Source organism: Serinus canaria, chromosome 2 (genome assembly GCF_022539315.1).
Source record: "Serinus canaria isolate serCan28SL12 chromosome 2, serCan2020, whole genome shotgun sequence".
NCBI lineage: Eukaryota > Metazoa > Chordata > Aves > Passeriformes > Fringillidae > Serinus > Serinus canaria.
In genome coordinates, this window is record NC_066315.1 from 55,142,894 (window position 1) to 55,161,006 (window position 18,113).

Sequence of the window (18,113 nt, forward strand, 5' to 3'; positions counted from 1 at the left end):
TTTGCCTGGTCCAGCCCAGTATACTCCATAACCTCTAAATATCAGGCTGATGAATGTGAGGAGATGTTTCTTTGCAAGTTTCTCATTGCTCTAGAAAATGTTTTGCTGTTGTAATGGTTGGTTTCCATATATATTTGTTACCTCAGTAAGAATAGAGACAGTCTAATACCTCTTTTTCCTGATAATGATACAACAAAACACTTTGTAGTTCAGGTTCAACAGACCTGAATAGCTAAGTTCAATTATGCACAATCGTGAATTTTTCAGCATCTCAGAATTATTAATTTAAAATATATAATTTATGCATAATTAGATGTGTTAAATTTATTAACACATCTAATATATTTTTCAGATTTGGAGTATATGGGATAGTATATGCAATCCTTTGATGAAAAAGAAAGTAAATTAGATCTAGTTAAAAAAGCAATTTCATTTTCTTGTATGCCACCCTCTTCTCCAAATTCTTTGGTGTTTTCTGTATGCTGTGTTCTCTATATTGAGCATGAAAAGACTGTTCAGTAACACTAGGTTTATGGAAATAGACATATTCCTTCATTTCTTCTCATGTTAGAAAGAATTTTGTGAAAGCAAGAATCTCTGTTGGATATCTGCCAGCAGGAAGTCAGTGAGGCAGCTGCTGCAGCTTTGGGCTTTCTCAAACTGCTGTTTTTACACAGCACTGTCTTTGAGCTATTTGACACTTAGGGTATAACTTTTACAGATGGGTAAATGATGCTTGGAGTAGGAGACTGCAAGGATAGTTGGAGTTTCTGAAAATGCGAATTTGTATTTTCTTAAAAGCATAATTTGTATAAAAGCACTCTACTCCTTCAGGTGGAAATAATGTCCCCTGCAACGGGTTATGGTGTTTTAATGGTATTCCTGAGATGAGAGGGAAAGAGAAGACATCCTTTGTCTACCAAGAAGTGAAAAACTTAACACTCAAGAATTTCCAGGAGTTAAAGGTTTTATTGATCTAGCATGATTTTTATTCCCTATTCTTATAGTACTTTTAATTCTTCCATTAGAAGAATTATACTTGTGAGCTTTACTACTCATAAGTGGAAATGGGATATTTATCTTTTCTCAGGACCAAGCCATGTCTTTTATTGTAAACTAGTATAGAAATTGATGGTTTTTTCTCTTCTATTGTCAAATTTAGATTGAGACAGAATGAGAACATTCAGAATAGGAAAATCTTTTAAGTATACTTTATTAAATTTGCTGACTTTACTATGAAGTCTGATTGACTTTTTCTCCCTTCCTAATGTCACTCTGTGCTACATATCAAACCACAGGTATATTAAAATTTTTCATAGAATGGCTTAAAATAATGCATGGCATGGCAATTTAGTATAGAATTCAAGTCATGCTTTGTGTTACTTTTTTTCAGTGATTCTAGGAAGACTTGTTTGGGATCATAGCTAAAGGATTGTGCTATGTTGCTCTATAAGAGAATACACCAGGCAGTAGTTGATTTTTTTTTTATGTGCACATGCTCCTATGATATGCTAGAATGAACTGATAGATGCTTTAAAGGAGAAATATTCTATCTTTCTGTTTGTATAGTACTTGTTTATATGTGAGGCTGCTCCTCAGAAAGTAGAATCAGTTGTTGTTTCTTCAGTTATTGAACTGTTAAAAAAGTTTTCAGCCTTTGCCCATATTCTGCTCACTGTGCTGAAAACAACCACACTGTTAATTCGTTTATGTCCTTTGTTCTTGACTTTAATGTTCCTTAATCTAAACTGAACTGCAATTGCCATCTGTTAGACCAGGCACTTAAATGATCCGAGTCCCCCTTCATAGGGCTGTACTGTATCTCATTATTTATTGTTCCTTTCAATAGAGGATTTTTTTTAAGCTCATGCCTCTAATAACACCCATAGGAGATAATTTTTGACATTAAGGCACAGATCAGATTTAAGCTTTTTTCCCCAGGCACTGTTTTTCAGCATAACAATATCTGTTGTTGCAGTCTTTTTTATTTGAAGGCACGAGTGATCTCTATTCTGTTCCTCAAGGTAGTCTTGTCATTAGCTTTTCACATACAACTGTGTTGAATAGCTCAAAATCATCTCTGGTAATCCAGAGAATTCATCCTCTTCTTGCTACTTCACTCGTGTCCCTTGAGATTTCAAACAGTTTTCATTGGAACAGCCATTTCATTATCGCTTCTCTGGAAACTTTTGGTTCCCTGAAAATTGTATTTTGGTCACTTCATTCCACTATTTTGTAAAGTATATTAATTTATCTGTTGTATATGAATTATTAGAAAATTAAGTCATTCAATATCACTGTGAATTCACAACATAAATGAAATTCTCTTTCCTGAACTGTTATGAAAGAGACTATGTAAATACAAGGGAAGTGCATTGCTCACAGGACACCATCGTAAGTAAAGTAAAAAAGAACACAAGAGTCTCGGTTCAACTTGAGGCTTCATTATTATCTCGATCAAGAAACAATGGAAGGAAGGAATGAAAGGAGTAGACATAGAAAATGAGTGCAGGAATGGCTCAATTACATTTTTGGATTGCTTCTATTCCCCACCTAAATAGATTAAGAAACTGACAGGCTTTGCATTCTATAGAATTCAGTTCATAAAAACACTCTTCAATTACTCCTTTTTTCTGAATATTGGATTTCTCTGTCTAAACCCCATTTTCTACATTAGTAAGATGATAGCAGTTCATATCACCAGAGTAACTGTACTGCAAAATTGACATTTCCAAGTCTCAGGCAAGATTGTCAAAGCACTCATTAACTTCAAACGAATGTATATTTTTCATTTTTATAAACTCAACTGTAGCTCCTTTGAAGTCCACAGCAGAATTAGTTTTAAATTGCTATATATAGGTTTGAGCTTTTATATATAAACATACACCAAGAGAAATATAAAAGGACGGAGAAGAGGATTTGGCCTGCTGTAATTGTTTCTGCATCAGTTGGGTTCATCAGGTCTTATGAATACAACACTGTTGCAAAAAAAGGGCTTAGTTTATTCATGTTGTTAATGACAGTTGTGTTACCATCCCACACAATTTAACAATACCAAGCAGGCTCTTATCAGAAAATACAATTGCAGACCTCATGATATAAGATGATTACAATTGTAATTTTTTGTCCTCCCTAGATCCCTAGAAGTCAGTCTCTTTTTAAATGGGTTATCCTGTCTAGTTTCTTGAGTGATTGGTAGTGTAGCATATTGTAGAACAACCTGCAGTAATCTAATTTGGAGGGACAAAAGCACTGATGATGCAAAAATCAAGCTGTCTGTTAAAGAACCACCTCTGAGCTTTTATATGCTCAGGAATTCTCAAAATCATCTTCTCCAAGATTTCAACCAGGAACCAAGGTGTTCTTATATGTCAGCCAAATTTTAGGTCAGGAAACTGCATCCATCAAAAAACCCACCACAGCTATATTGAGGGAGAGAGAGAGAGAGCAAATGATCTTTCGTAGAAATCAAACTGTTTTCTGATTTCTTGAAAATACCTAATAAAATAGTATCTTAAGCATATAAGTCCATTACTTAAAAAAAAAAGGTAAAACTGCAACAGCAATAGATATAAATGTAGATTAAAATAAAAGAGGAAAAATGTATCCAGCTATGAAATAGAAGCATTATATTTTCTGAAATTTATTTTTCCAACTTATTATCAGTAATTATCATTTCAAAAGATTACCTAATTTGTTTGTGAGAAGCAGGTCTTCTTGCTTAACTGAGCACCAAGAAAATGAGTGAAGAAAGTTCAGTAATAGCAGAAACTGACTATCTGCAAAATACTCAACAGTGTAATGATAAATATCATAACATCACAAAATATATTGAATATTAAGTGGGAAAATCACTTATATTAATATTTGAATTGCTCACTTGAATAGTTGGTGAGCAAGGAAATTTTTAATTTTATTTCTCTTTTTATTAGTGAACCATTATTAATATTTATTGATTATTTTATTAGCCACCTACTTCATTTTTTATTGGAAAAAGGAGTAGGGTAGTGGTTGGGTGGAACTGTAGGTCAGTCATTGCAACTGAAAAGTATTTTCAGCAAAATAATGTCACTTTATTGTCAGTTTAAGGAAACTAGTGGTCATTTCCTTTCTTAAAAAAATTATTCTTAAATTAAGGAACTTAATCTTACTCTAATATATATCTGTTAGAGAAGAATAGTTTCAGCAAAGAGTAATGTACAGACTAAATTACAGGGAACCTATTTTCTCTATAATTGCATCAAATGTATCAGCAGTTTGGATCTAATTAGGTTGTCTTTAGTGAAAACCATTATGAATTCTATTTAGAGTCTATGGTTACTGGCTTTTGGCATTCTATTCAAAGAAAATTATACTTCCTCTTCACTGCTAAAAAAAAGTAACAGAATAACCCCCCCTTTTTTTTTCCCTGTGAAACTGCAACATGCTATGCACCATTAAAAAATACCTCTAAGATATGCATTTGAGTGAAGAAGTGGTCATCTTGGAGGCCCTTATTTTCCTCAAGTGTTAGTGATTAGCTGGTGCTGGTACTCTGTCCTCCAGTGGGAAAGCTAGAATCAGCCTAGTAAATCCAGTTAGGACCTCCTATACTTCCATGTATAGGGAAAGTGTATTTTGGTGGTACCTAAGTCCTAAACACAGCTGTGGCTGACAAATTGTCTCCAAACACTTGTGGTTAGCAATAGCCACATGCCAGGTGTTCTTCAAATAAGGGGAATACTTGTGTGTTAGGGGTTGTCATCGTTTGAGCCTGACACAATGCCAGTGCCCCCATGAGAATACCTCTTTCCCTGGTATCTACTGTGAGATGTGATCAGAGACAGAGCAGAGCAGGCTCCAACTTGAGGTTGAAAGGGAAAAAAAAAACTTTATTAACCTAAAACTACAAAGAAAAACACACAGAACACAGGACGGAAACCTTCCAAATTTCTTCCTCCTCCCCCCACCAAATTTCCAATTCCATTACCACCCTTTAGATAACCAATTCTCAATTCCTCAAGAAGAGAGGAGTCCCTCTTGCACCACAGACTTCCCCAGGAAACAGTCAAAACTTTTCGTGTTTCCGTGTCACGTGTGGCACCGCCCGGAGAACATTTTGCCATCCTGACTTCTTCCTTCCATGTCCAGTGCTCTCACCACTGCACATGGATCAGAGCTGCTTCTAGGGTTTTTCCCTTGAAGGATACTTTGTCCAGTTCCAAAAAGAGCACAGTCCCTCTCCTGTTGGGACACCTGTCCCCCCTAAATTTCACCCCCTGGGGCCGAGTGGTCTCTTGAACAGAGATCATCTTCCTCTTCTTTGAAGATGGAGGGCACCACCACCACCCTCCTCACCCGTCGTCTCTGTTCACACACTTTCACATCACTGCACTCTCCTGGCTCTGAGCCATCGCCTCCCCCTAGAATGCAGTCTCTGTGTCACAGGAACACAAGTGGTTCTGCTGTGGCTATACAAGAAAAGTCCAGCCAAAAGCCACTCCATCATCTCCTCCCACCTAGAATTCTTCTCAACATCTCTCAGTCTGATCAACTTCAGGAGGAATCAGCATTTGCAAGGTTTCCATCCTCCCCAGAAGGGTTAAAAGTCCCACGCCTGGCTGCCCTGCTGGGCACCCCCCCCTTCTCCTTCACGCCGGCCACGCTATCAGAGGCACCGGCTCTGTCTCTCTCTCCCTCTCTCCAGGGGGGGAATGGGGGATGGCTGCCCGAAGCCCTTGCAATGTTCTCCTCCACCCTTGGGCCCAGGACTGGCCTACCTCCCTCCGGCCACATGGCTCCCCTTCCCCCCTGCCCAGCTCGGAGCTGGCAGGGAGGATCTGGTCAGTTCCAAACCGGAACCCAAAAGGAAATTCCCCCGGGCGTTCACAGCTTTTAACCCCCTGTGTTCTCAGAGGCGTATCCATGCCCTCAGTGGACAAACCAGGTGCCAATATTAAAATCTGAACACAAATCTGGTGACCACACCATCACAAAAAACTTCATTTCCTCTCAAACCACCACAGGGGTATACTCATTCCAGTATTGTGGTGATGTGAATTGCCAGGAATACCTACCAAATTACTGTTAACTAGGACAGATTTTTCACTCCTGTGTACGTTAAATGGGACTTTTGTGTACTATTGACAGAAAATAAGGATATATCAACTATGAGTACCATATCCTGTTATCAGCTACACAGGTACAGTGCCATCAATGGTGAAGATACAGATATTTGAGATAGTGTGAACTATCTGCATTACCTTTTCTGTAATAGAAGGTGGCTTCAAGCAGGGTACTGATTCCATCTCTCTCAAGAATTTTCTCAAGAAATAAGGAGTTTCTGAGAAAGTGAAAACATGAGTGAAGATATTGGCCTTTTCTTCAAGTTATTTATGCCTAGCTGATTTCCATGGGAAATATAAACAGGTTAACAAATTTTTAAGGCTAAAGGCAAAAAAACAGTTTCTAATCAGCACTCAGTAGAAAAGATTGAGATTTCTGCCTAGCATCTATCTCCTTTGAGTCTTTTCAGACTCCTTGAAGCCAGCCCTACAAATGTATAACTATATGTATTCACAAATCTTCATTTGGTGTGGAGGGGAGTTGGATTTTGTCTGTGACAGCATTACCCTGTTAATGTATTTTTCCAGTCCAGAGAAGACACTACATTCCATACAGTTTTGGTCCTTGGGTCATGGCAGTGCTTTACACTTAAATCAGGAAAATATGTGAAGAGCATGAAATCCCTTACCCAGAGAAGAAATTTCCCTCCTGTACACCAGCTGCAACTTCTGCTCCACCCTCTCTCTGTGCCTGACCTGCAGGCACAGATGCTTCAGCTTCCAGAGTTTGGGCAAGAAAGCTTGCTGAATGTGTTCATGGGTCATTTGAGACAGACTATCAAAAAATTAGTTGCAAGTGAAATAAGACCTAGGTTTATTTTCATTATCTGACCTGATTTATGCTAATCAATCTCCCATCATCTTTTAGACTGCAGGAGGAGATTGAGTTGCTTTTCTGTAAAAGACTATTGTCTTCATGCATATATATATGTTTATTGATAAAAAGATCAATTACAAGGTGCAACAAGTGCTTAAATATTAGTAGTACTTGTATTTTGACAGAAAGGTCCTGAAGTTGTTCAGAGGATGCATTTGGCTGACCGGAGTATGTTTATATAATCTTTAGTACAGTGAGCCGTAATAAAGATTAAACTTGCTAACTTGGAGGGGGACTGTATATTGGCTAGAATCTGCTATCCATAGGAAAATTCTTTTTCAAACATAGTGCCTAACACAATTCCTAATCCTAGTCACATTCTGTACCTTCTTAGTGTCTAGACTAGGGGTCTTTGCTGGATCAAAAATCCAATATGAGGCTCTAACTCTCCTAGTACATTCCTTACTGACACTTTTGTGCTCTTACATGTACAGTGTTTTCTGCCACAAATGAGATGGTCTTGACAGTGTAAACAATCTCAATCCTTTCTCAAAAATGAATCTGCTGTAGAATTCCAGACCTGGCTCTTAACAGAACTGGCTTATATTCTCTATATAATTTGACAGGTGGCAATTAATTTCTTTTATTGGTACTTGGGAGTAGGATTCCTTTCTCCTGATTTTTCTTTTTCTCAATGCAAGAATATTGCTGTGTTTTATAAAGAGCTTTGGACTAAGGATATGAATATTAAAATAATAACCATCTTGCATCACATGCCGAATTTCATCTCATTTGGCTAGTCATGTGTACAACCTGTGGAGGATTTGTCTGTTTTGCTTACCTTATCTCTTAACATTTGATTAGAAAGACTTAACACCCTATCAGTTGCAAACACATGGGTCCACATGACTCCAATATAATCCAAAATAGCTTGACACTATGCAGTAAAAATTAAGACTGGAAAATAAGGCAGAGCACAGAATCCTGGAGATAAGGATAATCATAATGTGGAGAGCTATCTTTACTCTGGGTCACACCAAAACTCATCAGTGGATGTGAGCACATGCCGTGAACTTGCTGAAGAATACTGAAGCCCTTTTGTGTGTCACCTTGGCAAAGTGTTTCCATGTAGTTAAAATATCAAAGTGCAGGCCACAAGTTTTAGAATGCCTGAGATTTGCATTAACAGACAAGAGAGTTACATAGAAGAATTGGAAACATACTGCAATGCACTACATTTTATGGGTTTTATCACTGTAAGGTGCATCTGTCAGGTGAATTAGTACACTTAGAAAATGCCAAGTGAACTCTCTGGAGAGTCTGTTTTCATGATAAATACAGCAAAGTTAGCAGTGTGGGTGTGCTTCATTTCTGCATCTCTGAATGAAGGACAACGGTGGTCAGTGGTGCTGCTTGACAGAACAGCTGGGGCAAAGACCTGACTCATTTGGGAATCTGGGCTTTCCTACAAGCCAGTTTATGGCACCAGAGTAGATTCTTAGTGATGTTTTTGACATTCTGCATTTTTTATTCTAAGACAGATTTCTTTGACGTTGCCCTCAGGGGTAGAAATATACAAGGAAGGAGAATTAAACGAAAAACAGAAAACCAACTTAAATGTGAAAGAACCTTACATGACAGATATTACTGACAAAATCTGATTCACTTCTTGGAAGTTTTGTGGTGATGTGTTTCAGGTTTAATGTCTAGAGGAAAGAGAACTTTCTGTGGTTTGTTTACAGAGGATAATTGACCTATTTCAGCCCTTGTCTATGTAAGATGCTCAATATGAGTAGTGCATTTCAGCTGAGATAGTGGATTTTTAGAGTGGTACCTAGTCAACCTAAATTTTAAAAATTCTTCACACCTAAGTGATAGAATAGCATTCTTACAGGAAGGCAGTATCAATAATATTGACCGAATTTTCATAGTTTTCATTCTGAAGCCCTATGTTACTCAGTTAATATTTTTTTCATTTTGGTTCAGTGGAATGTCCCTGTAAGAAAAATAAATGGTTGGTCTATAACAGCAAAGTTTCTGTGCCTTGTCTTTGTTTCCTTTCTAAAATCCCTTCAACTTCAACAAATCTTGCTATAAAAGGAGTGTGGAATGTGCTGTTTCACTATTATAATACCTCATCTTAATTCTTCTCTGGTAACTACTGACTAATGGTTCACAGTAACATTTCTAGTGACTTGCTGTTCAGTAGTTTAGAAAAATAAAATGCATACAGACATTGTTCTGTGCTGGATATAACACACTTTTTGCATGACCCTGCAAAAAAAGTTTGTTGCAGATGTTGAGATTTGGCCAATATTGCTGTATTTCTTATCAAAAAATCTGAAGTTGTCTTTCCTCTGTCTTTGTACCTTTTCACAGCTAATCAGAAGATTTTGTATTTCCATTCTACTTCAATTAGTTCCTATGGTGCTATCTGTATCATAACTATAATCAGTAAAGTTAAATGATGCTGCTGTTTTAAAATATGAGTCTCAATAAGCAGTAATTTTGTTTTACCTTAGAACACATCCTGGGTAAAAAATGCGGAAAAATTTTCAGTCTTATTTGCTAAATGTGTAACCACATGAGAATTTGGTGCATCCTCATTGTTACTTTACTGAAGCAGTGTTTCTCTCCAGCCCGCAGCAATTTAACCTGTGCAGCGAATGCTCTTCACATAAAGGCTTTGAATCTTTAGGACATCAGCCTTCTGCCTTCCTAACCAAAGTTAATCCTTATTAGTTCCATGTGTAACTATAAGCATCAGTTGTTTAAGGAAGGCTTCTCACATGGTATATTTGGTATCTTTTCATAAAGGTGATCAGAGTTTCTTCCCTTCATCAGTTCATAGTTGGAATTATGCTGTCGCATGATGATTTTCATGTGCAGTGCCCTCCTTCCGCACTACCGGAAATCAACTAATATCTTGCAGAACAGTTTTATCTTTTGTCAAAGGCCTAAATTTATTTGAACTCAGTTCCTCTCTGTCTCTTACCAGTTCTTGTCTTGTCTTTCTTGCCCTCTCTTTCAGAGGATAAAGTATGGACCACTGTGTACCATGATCTGCAAATGCAGACTTCTGTGGGAGGCAACAGCCTAGAGAAGTTATCTGTGCTGCAGCTGAACTACAGTGCAACAATGGACCAGATTTCTGCCATTACCAGTAGTGCTGAATACTGTGAGCAGTTTATCTCCTATTCTTGCAGAATGTCCCGGCTGCTGAATACACCAGGTAGGCTGAGAATGGGATATCCATTAAATAAAGTGTTAAAGAGCTTTAGCTCAACAATTTAACAGGTATTGCTGTTAGGTAAGTCCATTCATTGAACATACTTCTATGTTCTCCTTTGTTGAAGTTGACAAAGAGGGTGAAAATACAGAAGGCATTATTTTCTTAAGAAAATTTGCCTGTTTGCTCACTACTAAAATGATTGGTATTGCACCAAGTGTTTGTGGGCTCTCCTTTTAGATCTGTTGCTCCTTAAAGCAGGTGGCATTCGGTAAACACAGAAACTTTTAAAGTGTAATCAATAGAGGCATAGAAAAATTGCTTTGAACTTTATCCTGTTTTTCTGGTTGTCAGCTTTCATATGCTACAGCCAGCAAGGGCACTGGTTGAATGAAGGTTAGAATTTTTCCACTAACACTTTTGAAGCAGTTTCTTAAATGCAGAGCATTTGTGGGTAGTCAGATGCCTCATACATTGTAGAGAATGGCATGGTCAGTAATGCAATTGAGTGAGGAATTATATGCTATTACCTACAAGGAGATTAAGTATAAGATTCTTCTTTTGCTGTGTAGTTTTACTGGAAAAGAGACCCTTCATATATGTGCCTCCTCAACAAATATTACCTGTAACCAATAAAGATAAAAGAATTAGTTGTTCCAGAATTACCACATAGAGAAGGAATTGTATTTTAAAAGCTCTATTAATATGGAGAAAGTACTTTATATATGCTCTCATTGTGTATGATAAATTTTGATGTTGAATAAATCTTAATGGTGCTTAGGGAAAACTGGTTTATAAGTGGAAACATAAAACATATTTTTGTGATTGTGAACTGAGTTCATTGTGATAAGAGCAATTCAAATGCATTTCAGATTAATTTAGCGGCTGCATGCTTACAGTGTTATACTTTAGGTTACTTTCCCTCATCAATTTTTTTTTATATTTTCTTATGGTGCTATAGATAAGTATTCATTTGGAATGCATGTGTATCTTATTCCTATTTCCATAAGCATTCCATTAGTTCATAGACTCTGTAATGCTTGTTACTCCTCTCCATCCTCCCTGCTGTTTTTAGACTATTTCTAATGCACGGTTTGTCTCTGTTGCTGTTATTTGCTTAATTTAGCATAGCACAGAGACCCTGCAATGTGGAAAATTATTCCTTCCTTCTTGAGCCTTAATGCACAGGATCCTGACTCATGTCCATAACTAGAGGTGTTCTGATTAGATTCTGCTGATGGATACAAGCTCCCTGCTTGCATATACTTCAGAAAAATTGTGTATGAATGCAGCTTTAGCAGGTATTTAGAAGGCATATTTATTTGGTAATAGAGTTGGAGATATTGTGCATAGAAAGCTCATAGTTTGCACAGAGTGCATTGTTAGATTCTTCTTCTTGATTTGTATAAGAATATTATTTCATTTTGTACTTAATATATGTTTATATGTACTTAATATATGTTTATATTTAAATCTAGACACTAGGGTAAACACCTGCTGTAATTGCAGGTCTTTACCCTAGCTTCTAGATTTAAAGGACAATCAAGCAGCACACAAAATAATAACTTGCTGGTTTTTGTGGGTTTTTTTTTAAGGAACAAGTAGTTCCAAATACTTATATTTTTAAGGTTCTTAGAAAATTTTGAGTTTACTTTGCAGGTATCTCCTTCTTCATGTTTCACCTTTTATATGGAAAAATAATTTCTCCTAAAATATTTTTGAGATTTTTTGGTCTGGAAAGTGAGTTTCAACAGATTTTCTATAATATCGGTTTAGTTTTTTTTTTCCTTTTAAGTGAGAGAAAGAAGCAACAAAGATTATTTTTACCTAGATAGTAACAAAAAATCACACTGCAGTGTATGCATAACACCTGTGGTGGTTTGTACACATAGAACAACAGTGATTTGTGTGTTAGTGGGAAAGAAGCCAATACATTTTCTTTCTATGGGTTCTTGGCTTCAGCGTACAGTTTCTAAACTAAGGAAATAATTTTTCATACCTTTCTCTGTTCTGGAGGATTGCCATATGTGCTGAATATATTAGGATGCCTTATTCTTCTCTCAGCACAAAGCACTCATGTGGCATCTCCTGCCACTGTGCTTTGTATATAAATCATTGGAGTACAGTTCCCACACAAAGAAAGGAGAAAAAAAAAAGGAAAAAAAAAAGATTTTGTATTTCTCAGGAAGCGAGAAAAGTGTTGGTGGTATTGCAGCCAATAGTAAAACCTCTGTGAACATCATGGGATCAGGATAGTGTTTGTGGCCCTGACCCTTACACATACACATTTCAGATGTTTAAAAACCACTTAGGATAGAAAGGTCCTTTTGTTTTAAAGTGCATCAAAGAGAACTGAGAAAATGGAGAAGATAGTTGAGCAATTCAACTTTTTCACTTTTTGTCTCTTGGGAATCCTGTAGCTTTACAGCATGGTTCCTTCCCAGGGAGAAATTGATCAGTCAACACATTTAAGTAAATCAGCACTCCAGCTGTTTATTGATCTATTAATGACAGGTAATTAGCTGTAAGTGGACTACAGATTTTGCTGCTTATTGTTGTGCTATTTCCTGACAAGGTAGAGATATATACAATTCCACTGATTCTGCTGCTAATAATAGCTTAAATAACTTTTTTGGTATGAAACAGAAACTGCGTCAAAATTCTGCGTTTGAGAAAACCTTCATATTAATTACCTGTTTTGTTGGGAGGTTCTTCTGGCTGCAGGCACAGCCTTCAACTTCTCATTGCTGTGATTTCAGAGGGATATATGAAAATTAGTCTGTACAAACTAAGATTTCTCATTCTTCTGTTATGAGTTTCAGACTCAAAGACTTTATTGTTTCCTGTCCAAGTCTTTTTTTCTTAATAATGAGTTTTCATCCAAGCAAAGTTACATGTGTGTCCTAGCAAACAGTTTAAAATCATTGCTGACGAGAGGGATTGGGAGTGATTTTACAGGTAATAACGCCACTGCCTTTCTACTTAGTCTGAGGGAAGATAGTAATAAGTTCCATGTAAATGAAGTCATAAGTGACTTCTGAAATCATACCTAGGGATCTCATAAGGCTATAGGATAATTCAGATTTGAAGGTACTGCAGAAGTTCATCTGGTTCAATTTTCTGCTCAAAGCTGGATGAACAGTCCTTGTCTAGTAATCAGCAAAGGCTATCTGGAAATGCAATTTTCTGTCTTTTCTGTTTTGGCTTGGGGGTTTTTGTCTTGAACTTGCAGCCCAATATGTTATGCATTATGTTCAAATGTAGGGATCTGTTTCAAAACTTCACTAAAGATTATCCAAAAAACAAAATTAGTCAAGACAACTTGGTGACTTTGTTAAGGAAGTACAAAACCAGACGCCTCTGCAGAAAAATTACTGTTATCACAAGAAACAGTAAGATTATGGGTACACCATAAATCTCTGACCAAAGTGTTTTCAAGCAGGGCTCCTGCAGTGGCTGCAGTTGTCTCACAGCCTTTATGTTCCTGACTTTGGTGCAGATTTGCTCTGACTGTTGCAGGTTTTGCTGGGTATTTTTGGTTTTATTTTTTGTATCAGTGTGAGATTGATGCTTCCTATTGTCTATTTAGGTATGTTTTTTTAGGATAGTATTTCCTCTATGAGTATGCAGTTATTATCATGATAGAGGCTTAATGTTGGCAATTCAAGTAACTGTGGCAGTTAATAAATGAATGAAATAGTAAGTTCATGGATCATAATTGCAATGTAATAACATAAATACATGTAAATTTGAAAAAAAAATGAAGTGCAGATTTTTGGGGGTTGTTTTTCTCTTTTACATTTGCATTTCTCATATCCTCTGTTCTGCTTGTTCCCTTGGAAACATCCATTTTGAGAGGATAATAATATGTTTAGTACTGAGGACATGCAGAATGCTGTCTGGTTTTGGGGTTCTTGATGCCCATATACTTTCCAGTTGATATGGAAGGTGATAGGACCTTTCCCTTATTTGCCAAGAGGAGCCTGGAAGAAAGTACTTTTGTGCCCACTGGTTAACAAGGGAGAAAGAGGCAGGGCAATATGTAGCATCAATTTACTCTTAAAGAAAGAAGCTTCCCTTCTTTGCTGTAGAAACCAAATTATACAGAGAAGCAGTGGTACAATGTACTCACAGAATGCAAAATGATAGTTAACAAAATTGTACATCTTCATCCACACTTTTCATGAGACTTCCTAATAATACCCACTTGTGACTCTCTTGGTAGGAAATTTTCCATGAGCCACTGATCTTTGCCTGGGAAGAGGGGAGGGAACAGCATGCTGATTCTGCCATCCTTCCTCTCACCCTGGGAATGAAAGCCTGAAGGGAGAAGGGCTGCTGCATTCACAGTATCTGTGTCTGCCATTCCCAAGAGCTATAGGAACTGTAACAAATAATCAGAGAGTGGGAGCTAAAAGCATAGATACAGAGAACAGAGCGAGATCTGTTGGTGTTTTGTTCCAATTTTTATTCCTATTCACTGTGCCTGCAGGCAGCATATGAAAAACATATAGCAGAGTTATTGCAGTACATGAATTACTGTTTCATGCCTGTTTGTCTCTGGAGGAAATGAGACAACAGCTTCATGAATTTAGGAGCTAAACAGGTGAAATAGAAAATTAATTTGATGTTTGGTTGTTTCAGTTACAATAAAGCAATCATAATACCAGTAGGAAGTAAGATTTATGCCTAGACTGAGATAAAAACAAAGTTTAAAATTGCAATATGCTATTTTTCCTCAGTGGCCTCCAAATCAGAACTTAATGAACTTATGAACTTTGCCATCACTACCCATTAACTGATCTAGAGTGCTAGTTGCTGATATAATTCCTGCTTAACAAGAGTTTTTGAAAAAGAGTTTGAGGGAGGAATGGGATTTCTGCAGTACTACAGTGTTGAATGGAAGTCTCTCTAAAACTTGCTCTGGCTTCATCATTCTGTTTTCAATCTTCTTCCAGAAAACATGCCCCTAAGCTGTCATGTATCTCATCCAGTCTTACTAATATTGATCAACCCCTTCTTCTCAACGTTCTAGAAAAGCTGATTTCAACTTCCAGTGATTTTTTTAAAGAGCAAGGATAGCAGGAATAATAACCTTGCTCCACTCTGATCTACACGTTCTTGTCCTAGAAGTGGAAACCATTAGCTTTTGAGGATTTCTTTTTCCATTAGTCATCGTTGTGCTGCCATACAACAGAAGCACAAAATAATTCATACACTGAATGTCTCTCATGAAATACACATCAGTCCTCTTAGGTAAATGGTAGACAAATAAATTATTATCTTGAGATCATTTTTTTTCAGACACTTGTTAATGCACCCTCTTCTGTTTTGCTCTGCCCCTTTGCTTGCCTCTTACCAATTCCTTTGCAGTTTTTTTGATACTGTAATCACTGAGTCTCCTAATTTTACTTCATCTTCATCATTCTTTAGGCTGGTGAGCTATTTCTACTGTTATTCCAAGTTTTCATTGCTGTTTTATAGGAATTAGATTTAATCCAGTATCACTAAAGTGGAAAAGGGTACGTGTTGCTTTAGTGTTTCTTAGAAACAGCAGTAGCTGAAAAGAGTCTTGTGAATATTAATTTCTCATATCCTCTGTTCTGCTTGTTCCCCTGGAAACATCCATTTTGAGAGGATAATAATATGTTTAGTACTGAGGACATGCAGAATGCTGTCTGGTTTTGGGGTTCTTGATGCCCATATACTTTCCAGTTGATATGGAAGGTGATAGGACCTTTCCCTTATTTGCCAAGAGGAGCCTGGAAGAAAGTACTTTTGTGCCCACTGGTTAACAAGGGAGAAAGAGGCAGGGCAATATGTAGCATCAATTTACTCTTAAAGAAAGAAGCTTCCCTTCTTTGCTGTAGAAACCAAATTATACAGAGAAGCAGTGGTACAATGTACTCACAGAATGCAAAATGATAGTTAACAAAATTGTACATCTTCATCCACACTTTTCATGAGACTTCCTAATAATACCCACTTGTGACTCTCTTGGTAGGAAATTTTCCATGAGCCACTGATCTTTGCCTGGGAAGAGGGGAGGGAACAGCATGCTGATTCTGCCATCCTTCCTCTCACCCTGGGAATGAAACCCTGAAGGGAGAAGGGCTGCTGCATTCACAGTATCTGTGTCTGCCATTCCCAAGAGCTATAGGAACTGTAACAAATAATCAGAGAGTGGGAGCTAAAAGCATAGATAGAAGCTAAAAGCATAGAGAACAGAGCGAGATCTGTTGGTGTTTTGTTCCAATTTTTATTCCTATTCACTGTGCCTGCAGGCAGCATATGAAAAACATATAGCAGAGTTATTGCAGTACATGAATTACTGTTTCATGCCTGTTTGTCTCTGGAGGAAATGAGACAACAGCTTCATGAATTTAGGAGCTAAACAGGTGAAATAGAAAATTAATTTGATGTTTGGTTGTTTCAGTTACAATAAAGCAATCATAATACCAGTAGGAAGTAAGATTTATGCCTAGACTGAGATAAAAACAAAGTTTAAAATTGCAATATGCTATTTTTCCTCAGTGGCCTCCAAATCAGAACTTAATGAACTTATGAACTTTGCCATCACTACCCATTAACTGATCTAGAGTGCTAGTTGCTGATATAATTCCTGCTTAACAAGAGTTTTTGAAAAAGAGTTTGAGGGAGGAATGGGATTTCTGCAGTACTACAGTGATGAATGGAAGTCTCTCTAAAACTTGCTCTGGCTTCATCATTCTGTTTTCAATCTTCTTCCAGAAAACATGCCCCTAAGCTGTCATGTATCTCATCCAGTCTTACTAATATTGATCAACCCCTTCTTCTCAACGTTCTAGAAAAGCTGATTTCAACTTCCAGTGATTTTTTTAAAGAGCAAGGATAGCAGGAATAATAACCTTGCTCCACTCTGATCTACACGTTCTTGTCCTAGAAGTGGAAACCATTAGCTTTTGAGGATTTCTTTTTCCATTAGTCATCGTTGTGCTGCCATACAACAGAAGCACAAAATAATTCATACACTGAATGTCTCTCATGAAATACACATCAGTCCTCTTAGGTAAATGGTAGACAAATAAATTATTATCTTGAGGTCATTTTTTTTCAGACACTTGTTAATGCACCCTCCTCTGTTTTGCTCTGCCCCTTTGCTTGCCTCTTACCAATTCCTTTGCAGTTTTTTGATGCTATAATCACTGAGTCTCCTAATTTTACTTCATCTTCATCATTCTTTAGGCTGGTGAGCTATTTCTACTGTTATTCCAAGTTTTCATTGCTGTTTTATAGGAATTAGATTTAATCCAGTATCACTAAAGTGGAAAAGGGTGCGTGTTGCTTTGGTGTTTCTTAGAAACAGCAGTAGCTGAAAAGAGTCTTGTGAATATTAGAAACCCTCTATGGAAATTGCAACTGCAGTGCAGTGAACTCTAAGGGTTTTTTGTTTTTCTTTTTTTTTGCTGTGCCTTTATAAGAAAAAGTGATGCATATGAGTTTTAACTCGGCAATTCTAGCAGAATGTTCCAAACCAATTGTTTCTCATACCCTCTCTCTATGTGAATGTGAGCTACCTGATATGGAAAAAGATTCATTATTTTAATTTCTTAAAAGAAAGTTAGAGAAAGTCAATAATTTCCCCACTGCTTTTATTGTATCATGTTCTATAAAACTTGTTTAAAACTGTTCATGGTTAATGTTTTCACAGAAATAATCACAGACACTGCTTCCTCACAAGCCTAGGTTGTTCTGGGGAAAGGTTATCTTTCCTGGTGAATGACCAAAACAGATTAGTTTATTAATTTCTCAGAAAAAATGCATCTGGGTTGTGTATCATTGTGTGCCTTGTCAAGAATTTCTCCTTACTCATATCCTAAATGCATTTGCAGTGCCCTGAGTATATTTTTCCTATGCAAATATGCAGTAAAAATATCCAGTGTTTCTTTCTTCACTCCCATTCTTGAGATGAATGTGTCAGAAA

General features: G+C 37.0%; 1 protein-coding gene across 1 annotated transcript in view; it reads left to right on the forward strand.

Moving 5' to 3' along the window:
• Window positions 1-18,113, forward strand: part of CNTNAP2 (contactin associated protein 2) — a 1,093,089-nt gene that overhangs the window by 706,228 nt on the left and 368,748 nt on the right. Inside the window, exon 13 of the mRNA XM_009093851.4 lies at window positions 9,953-10,153. Coding sequence (XP_009092099.2) covers window positions 9,953-10,153 — 201 coding nt within the window. The remainder of the gene's footprint in view (window positions 1-9,952; window positions 10,154-18,113) is intronic.